This window comes from Apodemus sylvaticus, chromosome 22 (assembly GCF_947179515.1).
Source record: "Apodemus sylvaticus chromosome 22, mApoSyl1.1, whole genome shotgun sequence".
NCBI lineage: Eukaryota > Metazoa > Chordata > Mammalia > Rodentia > Muridae > Apodemus > Apodemus sylvaticus.
Genome location: NC_067493.1, coordinates 20,679,817 through 20,701,920, shown reverse-complemented (window position 1 = coordinate 20,701,920; position 22,104 = coordinate 20,679,817). Strand labels below are relative to the sequence as shown.

The window sequence follows — 22,104 nt, the reverse complement described above, 5'->3', positions numbered from 1 at the left end:
TCTAGTAACTGACTTGCCCAGACATGTTCAGTTTGGGGAACAGAAACTTAGGCCTGGTCTTGCAAACTGTTGGTTTGGAGCCTGTCATGGAGTTGCCTGACTTAGTCCTCTCAGTAGTCCACACTATGAGTACATTTTCTGAATGTGATACAAGTTTACAATTGGTTTTCCAAGCTCATTGGGAATACAACCACAAACTTCAGAAGATCCCTATAAGTATTAGAATGTGGAAGTTCTTCTGTTTGTTCTGCTTTACTTGGCAAATGTAGTATGACTCACACTATAGGAAAATTTATGAATGCATTCAGGGTGGTAATGTTCTGAGTTCTTACTGTTCTCTTCAAATATGTGAGAACCATTATAGAGAAAAAGGATCCTATAAATGTAAGCCATGTAGTGAATGTTCTTACTATCATAGGTAACTTCAAAGATGCAAAACAATGCATAATGAAGGGGTACATTAAACAAAGTGATAAGATGTTAAGATCTGATTCTTCTTTACAATTAGACCAGATTGCAAAAGATAAAAAGATTAATTGGTATAATGAATGTGGTAAAGGTTTCACATATGCCAATTATCTTTACAGACCTGAAAGAAGTCACACTGGAGAGAAAACCTATGAAGATATTAAGTATGGTGAAGCCTTTATATATCACAGTAGTCTCCAAATACATAAAAGAATTCATACTGGAGAGAAATTTTATGAATGTAAGCCATGTGGTAAAGTCTTTGCATATCACTGCCATCTTCGAATACATAAAGGAATACATACTGCAGAGAAACTTTATAAATGTATTCAGTGTGGTAAAGCTTTTTCAGAGCATAATACTCTCCAAAGACATAGAGCAACCCATGCAGAAGAGAAACCCTATGAATGTAATCAATGTGGTAAAGCCTTTGCACGCCATAGTAGTCTTAAAAATCATGAACGAACTCATATCAGAGAGAAAACTTGTAATGAATGTGATAAAGCCTTTTCACAACACTGTTATATAAAAATACATAAAAGAATACACACTGGAGAGAAACCGTATGAATGTAATCAGTGTGGCAAAGCTTTTGCATGTCTCAGCAGTCTCCGAGTACATGGAAGAACACATACTGGAGAGAAACCCTACAAATGTAATCAATGTGGTAAAGGCTTTGTAAGTCAGAGTCATCTTACAAGACATAAAAGAACACATACTGGAGAGAAACCCTATGAATGTACTCAATGTGATAAAGCATTTTCAGACCACCATACTCTCCGAATGCATGAAAGAACACATACTGGAGAGAAACCCTTTGAATGTAACCAGTGTGGTAAAACCTTTAAACTACACAGTCAACTCCGAATACATAAAAGAACACACACTGGAGAGAAGCCCCACGAATGTAATCAATGTGGTAAAACCTTTGCATGTCCCAGTAGTTTCCAAAAACATAAAAGAATACATACTGGAGAGAAACCCTATGAATGCAATCAGTGTCTTAAAACCTTTGCACATCATAATCGTCTCCGAATACATGAAAGAACACATACCGGAGAGAAACCCTTCAGATGTAATCAATGTGGTAAAATCTTTTCACAGTCCTGTAGTCTCCGAGTACATAAAAGAACACATACTGGAGAGAAACCCTATGAATGTAATAAATGTGGTAAAGCCTTTCCATATATCACTAGTCTACGAATGCATAAAAGAACACATACTGGAGTGAAGCCTTATGAATGTAACCAGTGTGGCAAAGCCTTTGGATGTCACAGTCATCTTCGGAGGCATGAAAGAACACATATTGGAGAGAAACCTTATTAATATAAGCAATGTGGTAAAGCCTTTGTATGCCACAGTAATCTTCAAAGGCACAAATGAATTCATACTGGAGAGAAACCTCAAGAATATATTTAATATGGTGAAGGTTTTGCGTGGTTTTATAGTCTTTGTCATCATAAAAGTACACATGCTGGAGAGAAATTTTATGAATGTAGGCAATATGGTAAAGTCTTTGTGTTATGGGGCCCACTTAGACCCAACACAACTAAAAGACCACATTAATGCTGATGACAGTTTATTATAATCAAGCCATTACTGATCAATCAGTACCATAGAATATACTCAGGAGCTGAACTTGAACCCTGAGCCAGAAATGTACCAGGGTTTAAAGCTTGAAAACCACAAACATTTGTGCCAAGCTATAGCAATGTTTTCCTACCAATCAGATTTAGGACTTGTTCCTTATGTAGTTGATCTTTGTCAACTGATGCAGAATGTAGGTTTTACAGTTTAAAAATTATATCCATTTTCTCTTTGTGGCTAGAAACAGGCATTGTGTTTTGGGGAACAAAAGATGTGTAAGAGCTGAAATCAGGGACCAGACAAGGCTGCCCCCTTTCTCCTTATCTTTTCAATATTGTACTTGAGGTACTAGCTCGGGCAATTCGACAACATAAGGAGGTCAAAGGATACAAATTGGAAAGGAAGAAGTCAAACTATCATTATTTGCAGACGACATGATAGTCTACCTAAGTAACCCAAAAAACTCCACTAGAGAGCTCCTACAGCTGATAAACAACTTCAGCAAAGTGGCAGGTTATAAAATCAACTCAAGCAAATCAGTGGCCTTCCTATACTCAAAGGATAAGCAGGCTGAGAAAGAAATTAGGGAAATGACCCCCTTCACGATAGCCACAAACAGTATAAAGTATCTTGGGGTGACTCTTACCAAACATGTGAAAGATCTGTATGACAAGAACTTCAAGACTCTGAAGAAGGAAATGGAAGAAGACCTCAAAAAATGGGAAAACCTCCCATGCTCATGGATTGGTAGAATCAATATACTTAAAATGGCCATTTTGCCAAAAGCAATATACAAATTCAATGCAATACCCATCAAAATCCCAACTCAATTCTTCACAGAGTTAGAAAGAGCAATTATCAAATTCATCTGGAACAACAAAAAACCCAGGATAGCTAAAACTATTCTCAGCAACAAAAGAAAATCTGGGGGAATCAGTATCCCTGACCTCAAGCAATACTACAGAGCAATAGTGTTAAAAACTGCATGGTATTGGTACAGTGAAAGGCAGGAGGATCAATGGAACAGGATTGAAGATCCAGAAATGAACCCACACACCTATGGCCACTTGATCCTCTTCAAAGAGGCTGAAAACATCCAATGGAAAAAAGATAGCCTTTTCAACAAATGGTGCTGGTTCAACTGGAGGTCAGCATTCAGAAGAATGCGAATTGATCCATCCTTGTCTCCTTGTACTAAGCTCAAATCCAAATGGATCAAGGACCTCCACATAAAGCCAGACACTCTGAAGCTAATAGAAAAGAAACTGGGGAAGACCCTTGAGGACATCGGTACAGGGAGAAAGTTTCTGAACAGAACACCAATAGCGTATGCTCTAAGAGCAAGAATTGACAAATGGGACCTCATAAAATTACAAAGTTTCTGTAAGGCAAAGGCCACCATCAAGAGGACAAATCGGCAACCAACAAATTGGGAAAAGATCTTCACCAATCCTACATCAGATAGAGGGCTAATATCCAATATATATAAAGAACTCAAGAAGTTAGACTCCAGAAAACCGAACAACCCTATTAAAAATGGGGTACAGAGTTAAACAAAGAATTCTCACCTGAAGAACTTCGGATGGCGGAGAAGCATCTTAAAAAATGCTCAACTTCATTAGTCATTAGGGAAATGCAAATCAAAACAACCCTGAGATTTCATCTTACACCAGTCAGAATGGCTAAGATTAAAAATTCAGGAGACAGCAGGTGTTGGAGAGGGTGTGGATAAAGAGGAACACTCCTCCACTGCTGGTGGGGTTGCAAATTGGTACAACCACTCTGGAAATCAGTCTGGCGGTTCCTCCGAAAACTGGGCACCTCACTTCAAGAAGATCCTGCTATACCACTCCTGGGCATATACCCAGAGGATTCCCCACCATGTAATAAGGATACATGCTCTACTATGTTCATAACAGCCCTATTTATAATAGCCAGAAGCTGGAAAGAACCCAGGTATCCCTCAACAGAAGAGTGGATGCAAAAAATGTGGTATATCTACACAATGGAGTACTATTCAGCCATTAGAAACAATGAATTCATGAAATTCTTAGGCAAATGGATGGAAAGTGAGGTAACCCAGACTCAAAAGGTGAATCATGGTATGCACTCACTAATAAGTGGATATTAACCTAGAAAACTGGAATACCCGAAACATAATCCACACATCAAATGAGGTACAAGAAGAAAGGAGGAGTGGCCCCTGGTTCTGGAAAGACTCAGTGAAGGAGTATTAGGCAAAACCAGAACGGGGAAGTGGGAAGGGGTGGGTGGGAGGACAGGGGAAGAGAAGGGGGCTTATGGGACTTTCGGGGAGTGGGGGGCTAGAAAAGGGGAAATCATTTGAAATGTAAATAAATTATAACAAATAAAATTTAAAAAAAAATAAAAAAAAAGCAATCTAAAGATGCAATAAATAGATTACCTTGAAAAAAAAAACGATGTGTAACAGAAGCTGTTGTTAGAAACAGTCAATATAGTTTGGAAAATAAGGACCATGGTTAGGAACAGTTATGATGTTTTGGGGAACGAAAATGAATAATGGAAGGTTATCAGTAATTAGGAAGTCTCCAGCTGCCTTATGTTCTGGAAACTTGAATTTAGTTTCACTATGTGATTAAATGAAATCTGATAACAAAATGGCTGTACTTTGGGCAATTTTCTTTTAACTTGTTCACAACATTTGCATATTGCAGTCATCTTTGAATACATAAAGAAGAGAAACTCTACAAATGGAGTCAGTAGTTGGAAGCCTTTTCTCAGAACAGTTATTTACAAGTATATGAAAGAACATGTCCTGGAGAGAAACCTGACAAATGTAATCAATGTGATAAAGCCTTTTAATGACACAGTTATTTATGGCTAGATAAAAGAACACCTACTGGAGAGAAACCCTATGAATGTAAGCAATGTAGTAAAGCCTATAATTGTAGTAGTAGTTCATGTAGCAGAAATCATGAGAAAAAGTCATACTGCAGAGAAACCCTATAAATGTAGTCAGTGTGGTAAAGGTTTGCATTTTATGGTATCTTTATTCAATATCAAAACCCTTAATGTGTAATCAATATTTTTAAAGCTTTATACATCATAGTAGTGTTTAGGGACCTGAAAGAATTAATACTGTAGGGGGTCTATTATGGATTTTATAAGAACTTTAGTCAACATACTTAGGTTGTATAAGATTATTCTGGAGAAAACATCTGATAAATGCCAACAATCCAAGCATTATGATGTTCCTCTTTATTCTGTTTGTACTTGTAAATTCATATGCACAATAACTGTATGAATCTAAATGATAGGATAGCCATTTTGATTTCACAATTCAATTACATGAAATAAGTCATCCAGATGTAAAAGTTTATGGGTGTGTATTTGTGCCTTTTCTGTTGCTGTAATAAAACAATGCCTAGGACAACTTATAAAAATGTTTAATTTTTCTTATGGTTCCAGGGGACAATGGGATCACCTCGAAAGTGGCAGTGTAACAAGTTTCGCACATGACAGCTTAAAGAGGAGGCTTATACCTCACATCCTCAGTATGTGGCATGAATTAGAGTCAGACCTAGAAATAGTGTGCATATCTAAACTCTCAAGCCCACCACAAGTGATGTATTTCTTTCCATAGGGCAGCATTTCTTAAATCTTCCCCAAAAATAATACCAACTGAGCAGCATTTATTTCTCTAACTTCACGCCTATGTACTTGCATTCTGTTACCATTCATGATGAAGAAAAACTAGGTAACCTTTCAGGTGCCTTAACACCAGAGTTAAAGGAATGAATGCTTACATAAGAAAAACATTCATGAGTAAAAATTATTTCTTTAAATTTTTTCTTTTCATTTATGTGATCTGTGTGTGTACACATGTATGTGCATGCATGTATGTGTGTGTGTGTGTATGTGTGTGTATGTGTGTGTGTGTGTGTGTGTGTTGATTCCCTGGGATCTTCTTGTAGCAGGAATTACAGGGATTTGTCAAAAACATGACCTTGATCCTGGGAATGAACTTGTCTTCACTTCTTGGCCATTTCTTTAACCCTGTAAATATTTTTAAAACTTTATATATCACTGTGATGAAAGGAAATAAAGAACTCATACAAGAGAAATACACTTTTTTTTTTTTGGATTTTTTTTTTTTTTTTTTTTTGAGACAGGGTTTCTCTGTATAGCCCTGGCACTCACTCTGTAGACCAGGCTGGCCTCGAACTCAGAAATCCACGTGCCTCTGCCTCCCAGAGTGCTGGGATTACAGGCGCATGCCACCACTGCCCGGCTGAGAAATACAAGTTAGGGTGTCTATGAAAGGGTTGTGAGTGGTTGTTTTTCATTTAGTTTTTCCTGTTTTTACAAAGTCCTTTGAGGTCATGTTTGTCATCAAGCCTGGTTTGGATGCCAGTAATTAGTCAAGGCTGTATGTGAATTCTTGATTCTCATGTACCAGTCTTCTGGGTACAAGTCCAAGAGTAGTAGATGTACCACCAATGTGTCTTGATTTATCAACTCTTTTTTTTTTAAACAATGATAGGAATGAAATGCTTAATAGAAGGGAATCTAAGAAAAACTATAGCCTCATATGTGTATCCAAAGTAGCATTTTCATCTATGGGTTAGAGATGTAATAAAGTAGGATAATCAGCAGTCATCTGTATATCTCACAACATAGTTTGATGTGCTGTGGATATGTATATCTTACTGGATGTTCTGTGCTTCATGTCCTCAGTAGTTACCATTTGGTACTTCATTTTGAAGTAATACCTTCTAATCCAATTATCTAGAGATGTTATATAATTCAAGAGCCATGAGATTTTTAAAAACATTCCCCCCCCCCTCTCTCTCTCTCTCTCTCTCTCTGCGTGTGTGTGTGTGTGTGTGTGTGTGTGTGTGTGTGTGTGTGTGTGGGTGTGGGTGTAAAATGCAATTATGGATTTTTGGGCCATGACAGGTGGAGAATAGAAGAAGGCAACTATGTGGGGTCTACTTTGACCATCCTTATATGATGATCAGTGTTAGGATGCCAGCTTTGAACACCACAGACTTCTCACTGAATGATCTCACTGATGTTCAGATAAGATTAGTTAAAACAATATATCAGTAAAATATTGTTTCATTTTCAGATTATAAGCATATTGTCATCTAAGAATCAAGGAAAACAGGAGAAACTGAATAATCCTATTTGCAAATGAAAATAATATACTCTTTTTTTGAGAATGTGTTCATTTTCTGAGTAATAAACACTTGTTTTCTCAGTGTTTACTCATTTTCTCAGAACTAAAAATGAATGCTAGAAAATGATTTCAGTAGGTAAAGTTGCCTGCTGCTAAGCCTCATGACCTGAATTCAGTCTTTGGGAGACTAATATAAGTCCTACAAATCATTCTCTTATTTCTACACTTGTGCTGTAGCATATGTATAGCCACACACCAGCTCATACATAAATGATTTTTAAACTCAAATGACTCCCTGGATTTCATCTCTAGAACTCACATAGGTGAAGTAGATAGTAGACACCAAGAAGTTGTTCTCTCCCTGCCACATGAGCACCATGGGACAAGTGTGTGCACACAAGCACATTTTAAACATTTTTAAATGAATGAAATTATCAATGCAAGGAAAATAACCCAATTATTGAGTACATATGAAATGACTTGTCAGTTTAAATGATTATTGTAGAATTTCAAGAAGTATTACTGTTCATTCAATCAATGATGGTTTCTTTTCAAATCTTATTTTATCCTTTTATTCTCTGGTTCAAAAGTAATTTTTAAAATCATAAGCTGGTCTTAGAGGTGCATCCCTGTAATCCTAGCACCTGGGAGACAGAGGCAGGCCAATTTCTTTGAGTTTGAGGCCACATTAGTCCTCATAGTGAGTTCTAGGACAGCCACAGCACTATAGAGACATCCTGTTTCAAAAAATTCCAAAAGGAAAGAGTATATCTTGAGTTAATGGGAATTATCCCAATATAATCTGACTGGTTTTAATAATACTTTTTGTTATTTTTACTCACCTTAGGAGAATTATGCTTACAATGAAAATAAACAATGTGGAGAGTTTTCACGGAGGAGATTCAGTGAATCCTTCAACAAATATTGAGCAGAGACGTTATCATCATCATATGATAGGAGACAGAAGAATAATGGAACATCTATATTCTTTTCCTTATGTACTGTGTAGAAACATTGCCTGCTAATAAACACATGATGGCCTATTAGCTGAGGCAGGAAAAAGAAGGTGGGACATCTGATAGAGATTGGAACTCTAAGTATTAGACATATGTGGGAGATTCCACCTGGGTTTGGAGGAAATAGACTCATGAAATTGAGGAGAGGTAACTACCCATGTGTCAAACAGACTAGAATAAACAGGTTATATAAGCTGTAAGATAATTATGGAATGAGCCAAAGCTTATAGTTTAGGCATTTATTCTGGAACAAAGGCGCTGGCTAGAAAAGCTTATGGTTACAAATGGTGCCCTACGTGGGGCAGAGATTCCAAACATAAGTTCCTAGCTTAGAGTCTGAGAAACATTGAGTAAAAGACAGTGTTTTAGCCAAGGAGTGGGAAACTCGAGAGGCAGTGCAAAAGATATCTCTTAAAACAAACAAGCAATCCTTCTTTGTAGAAAAGCTAGCTCTTCTGGCCCCACAATTCAATTGCTAGTCACAGCTCTTTTAACTTGAGGCCCATGAGCTAACTCAGCTAGCGGCCTGCAGTCTCTCAACCCAGAGGTTTAGTGTACTTCCCAGGTAGGACAGAGTGACTGAACAGTCTGGACTCCTGAGAAACCAATGACTGCCTGTGGGAGAAGCCTGCAATAGCCAGGAACTTGCTCCCTAAGGCCTGGAACCACCTAAGAGTGGGTGGAAGCCAAAGGACGAGCAGCTGCTCCATGTCAGAAAACCAGCAAGGGCTGCCCACTAGACCAACCCGAGGGGGCAAAGCCAACCACCATAACATGTGGAACGAGTAAATACACAGAAGGGCAAAATAAACATTTCCTAGCTCCGTGGCATGACTGAGGAGGCTCAAACTTCTGAATAGAAAAGTTCGCTCTTCTACTAGCTCCTCAATTCAGTTTCTAGGCATAGCTTTTTGAATGAGAGGCCCCTGAGCTAACTCAGCTGGTGACCTGCAGTCTCTCTCAGGCCATATGTATAAGTTTAAAAACAGTATTAAATAGTAAACATATAAATATTTAGTTGAAAATGATCCAATGAAATATTTCAAGAGAGAGATGAATAATATTAAAAATATTTCCCCAGACAAAAGATTTTAGAGAAAATTCAATACACAAAAAGACATTAAGTTTAGAAAACAATGACAGAAATACCCATAGAAAATAAAGTCTCCAAAGAAATGAGAAAGTGTCCATAATAGAGAAATAGAAAAATAAAATGAAGTTTCCAAAGGATGGAGAGACTTTAAAAGGAAATATTTTTATATTAAAAATGGAAAACGAGAGAACTCTGCCTCCCGCCAGTCAGTTACGAGGGCTCCATATTGGTTCTCGGTCGCCAGAGAAATCAGACTGAGGTACGCAAATATAACCCGAGACCAACATCGCGGGGGTCTAAGCCCGACGGGCGTTGGCCTGCACCCAGGCCCTGGGCTGATCGGGGGTCCACTGGGGTGCAAACCCGGCCAGGAGGTTTTTTTCCTCCCGGGCCAGCGCGCGCACCACCACCATTTTGCCTAAGGGAAGCCAGGGAGACCTAGCAGGCAAAACCAAACCGGCTAACAGGCATAGCCCGAGGTGGACATAGCAGGGGTCTCAGACGGTCAGGCCCTGGACTGCCCCCAGGTCCTGGGCTGCTCGGCGGGCCATCTGTGTGCCGACCCAGCCAGGAGCTTGTTTGCCTGGGCCGGCGCGCACTTCCGCCATTTTGCCTACGGGAAGCCAGAGAGACCTAGCAGGCAAAACCAAACCAGCTAACAGGCATGGCCCAAGGCAGACATAGCAGGGGTCTCAGACGGTCAGGCCCTGGACTGCCCCCAGGCCCAGGACTGCTCAGTGGGCCATCTGTGTGCCGACACGGCCAGGAGGTTGTTTATCGGGCCGTTTGCGCACCACCGCCATTTTGCCTACAGGAAGCCAGAGAGACCTAGCAGGCAAAACCAAACCGGCTAACAGGCATAGCCCGAGGCGGATATAGCAGGGGTCTCAGACGGTCAGGCCCTGGACTGCCCCCAGGTCCTGGGCTGCTCGGTGGGCCATCTGTGTGCTGACTCAGCCAGGAGCTTGTTTGCCCGGGCCGGCGCGCACCGCCGCCATTTTGCCTACGGGAAGCCAGAGAGACTAGCAGACAAAACCAAACCAGCTAACAGGCATAGCCCAAGGCGGACAAAGCAGGGGTCTCAGATGGTCAGGCCCTGGACTGCCCCCAGGCCCTGGGCTGCTCGGTGGGCCATCTGTGGGCCGACCCGGCCAGGAGGTTGTTTATCCAGGCCAGTTTGCGCACCACCGCCATTTTGCCTACGGGAAGCCAGAGAGACCTAGCAGGCAAAACCAAACTAGCTAACAGGCATAGCCCGAGGCGGACATAGCAGGGGTCTCAGATGGTCAGGCCCTGGACTGCCCCCAGGCCCCGGGCTGCTCATTGGGCCATCTATGTGCTGACCCAGCCAGGAGGTGGTTAGCCCAGCAGACTCTCCCAGCACTCTCAGGGAACTCACGCATGCCACCATCCTAGCCACCTGACACACCCAATTAACACCCACAGCTGAGGGGAACTTTGCACCAACATTGGCCTGCCAGGCTTTTGCCTAGACTCAGAGCCTGAGCAGCTAGGCTAGCCTTGTGTGCACCAACCCGGTTGGGAGTTCTGCTGCCCAGATCAGCCTGGGCGGCAGCACCATATCTCCAAGTCCTGCAAGTGGCTAGCTGGGTTTCCAGGCGGCCAGCTGGGAGAAGTCAGTGTGCTCCAGTGAATCCAGCGGGCCCCAGCGGGAGCCTTCGGGTGCCTGCTTTGAGATCTGAACAGCCTGGGCAGCAGCACCCTGTCTACAAGAAGTGCAGGAGGTAAGCTGTGCACCAGAGGCCAACTGGGAAGGGGCAGCTTGCACTGGTGAGTCCAGCACTGACAAGACCAAGTAACACCAGTGAGAACTAGATGGCAAAAGGCAAACGCAGGAACGTCACTAACAGAAATCAAGGCAATATGGCAACATCTGAACCCAATTCTCCTCTACCAACATGTCCTGGATACCCCATCACACCAGTAAAACAAGATTTGGATTTAAAATCACTGGTCATGATGCTGGTACAGGAACACATGAAGGACATACTTAAAGAAATTCAGGAGAAAATGGATCAAAAGTTAGAAGCCCTGGCAAGGGAAACACAAAAATCATTGAAAGAAATCCAGGAGAATACAAAAGCCAACAAGGAGGAAATGCAAAAAACACTTAAAGAAATACAGGAGAACTTTGGTCAACAGGCTGAGGTCATGAAAGACGAAACACAAAAATCTCTTAAAGAAATACAGGAGAACTTGGGTCAACAGACTGAGCTCATGAAAGAGGAAACACAAAAATCTCTTAAAGAATTACAGGAAAACACAAACATGCAAGTGAAGGAGCTAAGCAAAACCATCCAGGATCTAAAATCAGAAGTAGAAACAACTAAGAAAACTCAAAGGGAGACAACTTTGGAGATAGAAAGCCTTGGGAAGAAATCAGGGGACAGAGATGCAAATATCAACAACAGAATACAAGAGATAGCAGAAAGAATCTCAGATGCTGAAGATTCCATAGAAACCATGGACTCAACAGTTAAAGAAAATGCAAAAAGCTTGTAACCCAAAATATCCAGGAAATCCAGGACACAATGAGAAGACCAAACCTAAGGATTATAGGCATAGATGAGAGTGAAGATTTACACCTTAAAGGGCCAGCAAATATCTTCAATAAAATTATGGAAGAAAACTTCCCTAACCTAAAGAGAGAGATGCCCATGAATATACAAGAAGCCTACAGAACTCCAAACAGACTGGACCAGAACAGAAATACTTCCCGTCACATAATAATCAAAACACCAAATGTTCTAAACAAAGAAAGAATACTAAAGGCAGTAAGAGAAAAAGGCCAAGTAACATATAAAGGAAGACCTATCAGAATCACAGCAGACCTTTCCCCTGAGACTATGAAGGCTAGAAGGTCCTGGGCAGATCTCATGCAGACTCTAAGAGAACACAAATGCCAACCAAAACTACTATATCCAGCAAAACTCTCAATCACCATAGATGGAGAAACTAAGATATTTCATGACAAAACCAAGTTTACCCAATATCTATCCACAAACCCGGCCCTAAAAAGGATAATAGGAGGACAACACCAATACAAGGAGGGAAACTTCACCCTGGAAAAAGCAAGATAGTAACCTTTCATCAAACCCAAAAGAAGTTAAGCATTCAAATTTAAAAAATAACGCCAAAAATGATAGGAAGTAACAATCACTATTCCTTAATATCTCTTAACATCAATGGACTTAATGCCCCAATAAAAAGACACAGACTAACTGAATGGATACGTAAATAGGACCCTACATTTTGCTGCTTACAGGAAACACACCTCAGGGTCAAAGACAAACACTACCTTAGAGTAAAAGGCTGGAAGACAATTTTACAAGCAAATGGTCTCAGGAAACAAGCTGGAGTAGCCATTTTAATATCAGATAAAATTGACTTTCAACCCAAAGTCATCAAAAGGGACCCTGAGGGACACTTCTTGCTGGTCAAAGGAAAAATACAAAAAGAAGAACTGTCAATCCTGAACATCTATGCCCCAAATGCAAGGGCACCCTCTTTCGTAAAAGAAACTTTATTAAAACTAAAAGCACACATTGCACCTAACACAATAATTGTGGGTGACTTCAACACTGCACTTTCCTCAATGGACCGATCAGGAAAACAGAAACTAAACAGGGACACAATGAAACTAATTGAAGCTTTGGACCAATTAGATTTAACAGATATATATAGAACATTCTATCCTAAAACAAAAGAATATACCTTTTTCTCAGCACCTCATGGTACCTTCTCCAAAATCGACCATATAATTGGTCACAAGACAGACCTCAAAAATATAAGAAGATAGAACTAATCCCATGCCTCCTATCTGATCACTATGGAGTAAAAGTGGTCTTCAATAGCAACAGAAACAACAGAAAACCCACATACACGTGGAAACTGAACAATACTCTACTCAATGACACCTTGGTCAAGGAAGAAATAAAGAAAGAAATTAAAGACTTTTTAGAACACAATGAAAATGAAAACACAACATACTCAAATCTATGGGACACAATGAAAGCAGTGCTAAGAGGAAAACTCATAGCCCTGAGTGCCTCCAAAAAGAAAATGGAGAGAGCATACATTAACAGCTTAATGACACACCTGAAAGCCCTAGAACAAAAAGAAGCTATTTCGCCCAGGAGGAGTAGAAGGCAGGAAATCATCAAACTCAGGGCCGAAATCAATCAAGTAGAAACCAAGAGAACCATACAAAAAATCAACAAAACCAGGAGCTGGTTCTTTGAGAAAATCAACAAGATAGATAAACCCTTAGCCAGACTGACCAAAGGGCACAGAGAAAGTATCCAAATTAACAAACTTAGAAATGAAAAGGGAGATATAACAACGGAAACTGAGGAAATCCAAAAAATCATCAGATCCTACTACAAGAGCCTGTACTCAACACAACTGGAGAATCTGGAGGAAATGGACAATTTCCTTGACAGATACCAAATACCAAAATTAAATCAGGACCAACTAGACCATCTAAACAGTCCCATAATGCCTAAAGAAATAGAAGGAGTCATAGAAAGTCTTCCAACCAAAAAAAGCACAGGACCAGATGGCTTCAGTGCAGAATTCTACCAGACCTTCAAAGAAGAGTTAACACCAATACTCTTCAAACTATTCCACAAAATAGAAACAGAAGGAACACTACCCAATTCCTTCTACGAAGCCACAATTACGCTGATACCAAAGCCACACAAATATCCAACAAAGAAAGAGAACTTCAGACCAATTTCCCTTATGAACATCGATGCAAAAATACTCAATAAAATTCTTGCCAACCGAATCCAAGAACACATCAAAACGATCATCCACCATGATCAAGTAGGCTTTATCCCGGGAATGCTGGGTTGGTTCAATATACGGAAATCCATCAATACAATCCACTACATAAACAAACTCAAAGAACAAAACCACATGGTCATTTCATTGGATGCTGAAAAGGCATTTGACAAAATTCAGCATCCCTTCATGCTTAAAGTCTTGGAGAGAACAGGAATTCAAGGCCCATACCTAAACATAGTAAAAGCAATATACAGCAAACCGGTAGCCAGCATCAAACTAAATGGAGAGAAACTTGAAGCAATCCCACTGAAATCAGGGACCAGACAAGGCTGCCCCCTTTCTCCTTATCTTTTCAATATTGTACTTGAGGTACTAGCTCGGGCAATTCGACAACATAAGGAGGTCAAAGGGATACAAATTGGAAAGGAAGAAGTCAAACTATCATTATTTGCAGACGACATGATCGTCTACCTAAGTGACCCAAAGAACTCCACTAGAGAGCTCCTACAGCTGATAAACAACTTCAGCAAAGTGGCAGGTTATAAAATCAACTCAAGCAAATCAGTGGCCTTCCTATACTCAAAGGATAAGCAGGCTGAGAAAGAAATTAGGGAAATGACCCCCTTTACAATAGCCTCAAACAGTATAAAATATCTTGGGGTGACTCTTACCAAACATGTGAAAGATCTGTATGACAAGAACTTCAAGACTCTGAAGAAGGAAATGGAAGAAGACCTCAAAAAATGGGAAAACCTCCCATGCTCATGGATCGGTAGAATCAATATAGTTAAAATGGCCATTTTGCCTAAAGCACTATACAGATTCAATGCAATACCCATCAAAATCCCAACTCAATTCTTCACAGAGTTAGAAAGAGCAATTATCAAATTCATCTGGAACAACAAAAAACCCAGGATATCTAAAACTATTCTCAGCAACAAAAGAAAATCTGGGGGAATCAGTATCCCTGACCTCAAGCAATACTACAGAGCAATAGTGTTAAAAACTGCATGGTATTGGTACAGTGACAGACAGGAGGATCAATGGAACAGGATTGAAGATCCAGAAATGAACCCACACACCTATGGCCACTTGATCCTCTTAAAAGAGGCTGAAAACATCCAATGGAAAAAAGATAGCCTTTTCAACAAATGGTGCTGGTTCAACTGGAGGTCAGCATGCAGAAGAATGTGAATTGATCCATCCTTGTCTCCTTGTACTAAGCTCAAATCCAAATGGATCAAGGACCTCCACATAAAGCCAGACACTCTGAAGCTAATAGAAAAGAAACTGGGGAAGACCCTTGAGGACATCGGTACAGGGAGAAAGTTTCTGAACAGAACACCAATAGCGTATGCTCTAAGAGCAAGAATTGACAAATGGGACCTCATAAAATTACAAAGTTTCTGTAAGGCAAAGGACACCATCAAGAGGACAAATCGGCAACCAACAAATTGGGAAAAGATCTTCACCAATCCTACATCAGATAGAGGGCTAATATCCAATATATATAAAGAACTCAAGAAGTTAGACTCCAGAAAACCAAACAACCCTATTAAAAAATGGGGTACAGAGTTAAACAAAGAATTCTCACCTGAAGAACTTCGGATGGCGGAGAAGCATCTTAAAAAATGCTCAACTTCATTAGTCATTAGGGAAATGCAAATCAAAACAACCCTAAGATTTCATCTTACACCAGTCAGAATGGCTAAGATTAAAAATTCAGGAGACAGCAGGTGCTGGAGAGGGTGTGGAGAAAGAGGAACACTCCTCCACTGCTGGTGGGGTTGCAAATTGGTACAACCACTCTGGAAATCAGTTTGGCGGTTCCTCCGAAAACTGGGCACCTCATTTCCAGAAGATCCTGCTATACCACTCCTGGGCATATACCCAGAAGACTCCCCACCATGTAATAAGGATACATGTTCTACTATGTTCATAGCAGCCCTATTTATAATTGCCAGATGCTGGAAAGAACCCAGGTATCCCTCAACAGAAGAGTGGATGCAAAAAATGTGGTATATCTACACAATGGAGTACTATTCAGCCATTAGAAACAACGAATTCATGAAATTCTTAGGCAAATGGATGGAGCTAGAGAATATCATACTCAGTGAGGTAACCCAGACTCAAAAGGTGAATCATGGTATGCACTCACTAATAAGTGGATATTAACCTAGAAAACTGGAATATCCAAAACATAATCCACACATCAAATGAGGTACAAGAAGAAAGGAGGAGTGGCCCCTGGTTCTGGAAAGACTCAGTGAAACAGTATTCAGCAAAACCAGAACGGGGAAGTGGGAAGGGGTGGATGGGAGGACAGGGGAAGAGAAGGGGGCTTACGGGACTTTCGGGGAGTGGGGGGGCTAGAAAAGGGGAAATCATTTGAAATGTAAATAAATTATATCTAATAAAAAAAAATTAAAAAAAAAGAACAAAAAAAACCTTCTAGTTTGATTATGTTCTCTCTGTATGGAAGAATATCTCCTCTCTTTTCTCTATCACCTTATTTCTGTATCATATTATTCATTCCTCAAAGTCACATGGTTATTTGAGGAGAGTTTTTGCATTGAAAGCCTTTGATAATTATTTTAAAGGCTTTTGTTTATAATATTCTCTCTTAAAACATTAACTTAGCCGGGCGGTGGTGGTGCATGCCTGTAATCCCAGCACTCTGGGAGGCAGAGGCAGGCAGATTTCTGAGTTTGAGGCTAGCCTGGTCTACTGAATGAGTTCCAGCACAGCCAGGGCTATACAGAGAAACCCTGTCTCGAAAAAAACCAAAAACCAAAAACCAAAAACAAAACAAAACAAAACAAAAAAAAAAAAAACATTTACTTAAAAATTAACAGATACCATTTGTGTATCTATTTATATGAACATCTTTTTGTATGTCACCATCAAAATCATGTGTATACTTTCTAAAATCATAAAAGAATAAGATATTGCATTCAAAGAAAGCGTTCATTTTCCTGAACAACTTGCGCTTGGTTTCATTTGAAGGGGTGGCTAAGATTTACAAAACTTGTGTATTTAGAATATGGCTTCTCTTTATTGATGAGTTTTATTTCTGTACAAATGAATGGATGGAAATATTTCTTTGGTCTGTGTGTTAAGGTTGTTGTATATTTTTACCTACATATTTATTTTACTATATTACTACTAGAACATTTAAGTCATATACAGGAATTTAGACAAACAAAACAGGGCTCTAGTTTTGAGACCCCATAGCACACCTGGCATGGAGAAGATGCTCAGGCAAACTCCAGTCATCTCAAATTTGAAACTTTTGTGTCTCCATGATGATATTGTCCCCTTCCCATCCCTGTGACTAAGCTCTATTGGAGGGTTTCCTCATTTATCCCTGAAGAGCATTAGGATAGAGTGTTATTGAAAACCCCATAGACTCAGAATTTCCCATTCATTCCATCCTTGGAAGCTAAGAAAAGATGCTAGAAAAGCAAGCAAATTATTTGTCACCCTGAAGACTTGCTTTGAATGGGCTCAACTGTAGTGGTGATCTAGGAGCTGAAACTGTCTGTAGAGTTGAAATGTACCTTCTTAAGATTAACTTGCAAGTTTCAACCAATCAAAAATAACTTTTCATAACTTAAAAATACAATATGAATTAATACCTAAGAATAAATTTAGAAGAGTTAAATGTGCTTATTTTACTCTAAATCACCATGGTAACAGTAATAATATAGACAAAAATAAAATTGTCTCAAGCCCTGAATTCTCAATCATTTTTTACCTAATGCATATTTGGATTCATACTTTCACCATTCAATTGACACAGCTTGGAAAATAATGAAGTCAAAGTATTTAATGTTAAATCTAGCTGTTTTTTTTGTTTCTTGAAAGCATTATTATCTCAACTGTGTGTTTTCTATTTTCTTCTGGTGGTGTTGTTGACGCACTCATTTTTTCACAATATTTTTCTACACTTGTGTCAGATACCTCTGAAATTAATTGGACAACCAGTTCTTCAACAAGCAAAACCCATTGTTCTAAAGGTTATGCCATAGGATGCAGTCATAACTGGAGTGTCACTTTACCTTAAGGAGTTCTGCTTTAAAGATTGTATGTAAGAACACTGGACTCTCTAATTTACCTAATGTAAAAAATCCAGAAGATGATGGGGCTTAATTGGCTGGTCTAGATGCGTAAATAAAGAGTCAGTACATCAATTGAGATTCTCAGTGTCTACACCATCCAATATAAAGAACCATTTAAAATAAAGGAGATTACCAAGTCAGTGATAGAACAAGAAATTCACTGGTTCCATGTATCTATTCCCATCCACATCTGGTTGTATCCATCAAATTCCTTTGAGACATCTTGACAGTAACCATGTCTCTTTAATTTGATCAATAAGTTTTGATGAAAAGGTGAACTATTGTGACAACTGTAATTGTAAAATTGTTATCATATGATTTACTTGCAGTATGGTACAATAAATGTTACACCAAAAATATGAGTAAATATTTCTTTAAAAATCCCAATTTTAAAACTGTTTTTATATTTTTGAGAGATTCATTTTAATCATTGCAATTACTTTCCCCAACTCTTCCTAGATTCTATCCTTTCCCACCCAACATTGTATTCTCTCACAGTTTTAAAACCAAACAAAAACTATGGAGTCCTGTTTGTGTTAGATAGCTATTCCTGGTGTGAGGCCTGCCCTGGAGTGTAGTTTATATACCCCATGCCACCCTATTGAAGAAAACTGACTTTTCCTCTCCTATGAGCTCTCTACTAACCATATCTCCTTAGTATGGGTCAGGACTTTGAGCTTCTCCCCACTCAGCTTTTGTCTGCTTTGAGCTTGTAAATATTGTGTGGATTTTATAACAGTCTCTGTGAGTCCATATGTACATCTATATGTTGCATCTGAAATGCTGGTTCCTCAGTGTCATCCACTACCTCTGGCTCTTACAATCTTTCTGCTTTCTATTGTACCTTGCGAGAATATGTATGATCCAGACATTCTACCTATAGCTGAGCATTTCAAAAGCACTTTTTGTTGACACATTGTAGGTCTTCTTCTTAACTACTGAATGGTGCATGATGAAGCTTCTCTAATGAGGGTTGGGTAATGCACTATTCTATGGATATAGCAGATTTAGGAATCCTTTCATTGCTACATTCATTTAATAGGCTAATAGTAGTTGGTTTTTTCCTAGGACTCACAACATATCTAGTCACAGGTTGTGGCTTCATAGACAGTATCTGCAATTGGTTCCATCTCATGGAGTTGGCATGAAATTCAACTGAAAAAGTGATTGGTTACTCCCATAACATCTGTGTCACAGTTTCTCCAGTGGGCATGTCTTTCAGTTGGGTCATTATTGTAGCTCACATTGTTCACAGCTTGGTGAGAATGATGACTACTTTTCTCATCAAGTATTGTGTACAGCCCCTTATAGTACTGTGAATATGACTGAGTGACCTGAGGTCTTTGATACATTAAGAACATAGAGATCTAGAATAAGGAGAATCTGAGACAAATCATTTTAAATTAATATAAAAATTTTTATTCTTTGAGAATTTCATGTGTACATATTTTTCATATACATCTTCTATTCTCCCCTTACATACCTTTGAATGCCCTAGCAAATCTTCCACCCAGTATCCTGTCTTCTTTTCTGTTTATAAGATGCTAAATATAGTTAATGTGCCCACTATATGCATAGTTTTGGGCCATCCACTGGAGCACAGGCAACAACCTGGGGCTATATCCACGGAAAAAAATAGACTATCCCTTCCTTAGCAGACATCAATTATCACAAGCTCCTCAGATCATATTCTCTGGCAAATCCTGCTGGGATGTTGACTGATTTTTCTCTTGGGCTTCTGTGACTTCATGGTTGTAATGATAACATGTCCACAAGATACCAAGAAACTAAATATTTCTGGCCTTCACAGTCAATGATTGTGTGGATCTGGTTTAGATCTGGTCTTGATTGTTAGTTCAGGTGAGAGCTAGCTCTCTTTGAATTTTCCTATTGCTTGAAAATATTTTCTTTCATTCTGTCATGATTTGTATGTGTGTGTTATTTGCTTGTATAGGTAGTTAGATATTCGCATGGTGTACATATGTATTGATGTCAGAGGTTGATGTCAGTAAGTCTTACCCAATGTCTCTCTACTTTATAATTATTATTTAAGATTGCATTGTGGTGTATGTATGTGCACAAATGTACATATATCTCAGTGCCTGTGTAGAAATCATAAGGAAACTTATTGTTGGTTCTCTCCTTTTAGCAAATGGGCCCTGAAACTGAATAGAGGTTGTAAGTTTTGGCAGCTGGCAATTTACTCACTGAGCCAACTTGCTGGACCTCCACTTTACTGTTTGAGACAGGGACTCTCAGTGAACTCACCAACTGGCAAGACTATGCATCCATCAAGCTCAGGGATGGCTCTGCCTTTGTCACTATACTGCTAAGATTATAAGTATACACCAATTTTTCTGGCTTTTCATAGGGTTCATAGGAATCTAGTTGTCAAGTGATCACTCTGACCAATTTCTCCTACACAAAATATTTTTTAAATGAAAGTTGTGAACCACTGGTGAAGTGGAAGTTGCTGGATATGTCAGGCATTATAGACTCACATGGTAAGGTAGATTCACCTGGTGTTTTGCTGAGACAAGACCCATGGAAGGACATGTGATGTTTGGAGAAAGTATTCATTGGTCTTGAATCTTTGTCTTTGCTGATCTTTACTTTCTTTGAGAGAGGTGTGGCAGAGAACTTCTGGTGTCCCTGGCTGGTTCTGGTCTTTCTCACTGACTTATACCAACTTGCTGGAGACCTGGCAGTTTCTGTTGGATCATGTAACTGCTGCTGATTTGTGTTTGGTATCCTAATACTACTGAATACTGCCCTGGTATTCTGACAAATGGATATTGGAATTGCTCCCAAAGAACTACTTCTAAACAGGTCTATATCCCTTGTCCTATTTATCATCTTTTCTACCTATCTTTGAATGGTAGGCTAGAAGAGGGTTTGAAATAGAGAGGCAGGCAGTTCGAGTGTCTTCTACTGCACTACATTGGGAGGCAGGCATGGCTTGGGTCCAGTCAGCCATGTTTATTTTATTGTCACTGCTTTAGGACAGTGAGGAACACATAATGTATTCAATCTTCATTTCTTGTCCTGTTATTGTAATAAATATTGTGACATAACCAACTTAGGAAAGAAAGAGGTGATTCTGCCTCACAATTTTCTGGGTCAGTTCATCTTGGAGAAGTCAGGGTGGCAGTATCCTGAAGATTGGTCATGTGGAATCCACAATCAGGAGACAGAGCAATGGATGCTTGCTGATGCTCAGCTTCCTTTGTCTACTTGCATAGTCCTAGATTCCATATGGTGCCACCCACAGTGGGTAGGTCTTCACACCTTAATCAAAAAATCCTTCAGAGGCATGCCTGGAGAGCCATATCCCTCCCAGATGCTTCTAGATTCCCTAAAGTTGACAAGACTAAGAACCATTTACTCCCAAGAAGTCTATGAAAACATGGACATTCAGAGATGTGGGAGGTGAGGACGATGATACTAAAATCAAGAACAAGGTTTCATCTGAGCTATATTATAAATCCCTCAAATGTGGCAGAATTAAACTATGGATACATTTCTCAAGAAATGTGTCAAATCAAAATGGATCAACATTGCCAAACTTTTAGAGTCAAATGGGCATCCCAAACTGGCTCACATAAGTGTGACTGGAAAGAATTAGTGTCTTGTTTTATTGTTTCAGTGGTTTTGCCAGTGGTTTTGTGACAAAAGTACATCACACATTTTGAAAAATATAATTATTTTTATTCTTAATATCATACATTTTACAAGGAGAAATTTTGATAAACATTTACTAACAGTCAATACAATAGTTTCTATTGGTAGAATTATAGAGAAATAGTTACTGTAGTTAGAATTCAGGATTGATGGAACTAACTGGAA

At 39.4% G+C, this 22,104-nt stretch overlaps 2 protein-coding genes across 3 annotated transcripts in view; one reads left to right on the top strand and one right to left on the bottom strand.

The window, feature by feature from the left end:
* Positions 1–3,598, top strand: part of LOC127672425 (zinc finger protein 431-like) — a 37,285-nt gene extending 33,687 nt beyond the window's left edge. Inside the window, exon 4 of one of the 2 annotated variants that reach the window (XM_052167586.1) lies at positions 588–3,598. In XM_052167586.1, coding sequence (XP_052023546.1) covers positions 588–1,794 — 1,207 coding nt within the window. In that variant the 3' untranslated portion in view covers positions 1,795–3,598. The remainder of the gene's footprint in view (positions 1–587) is intronic. The other variant, XM_052167585.1, reaches the window with a different exon arrangement.
* Positions 1–22,104, bottom strand: part of LOC127672424 (zinc finger protein 431-like) — a 313,721-nt gene that overhangs the window by 120,276 nt on the left and 171,341 nt on the right. The window lies entirely within an intron of this gene.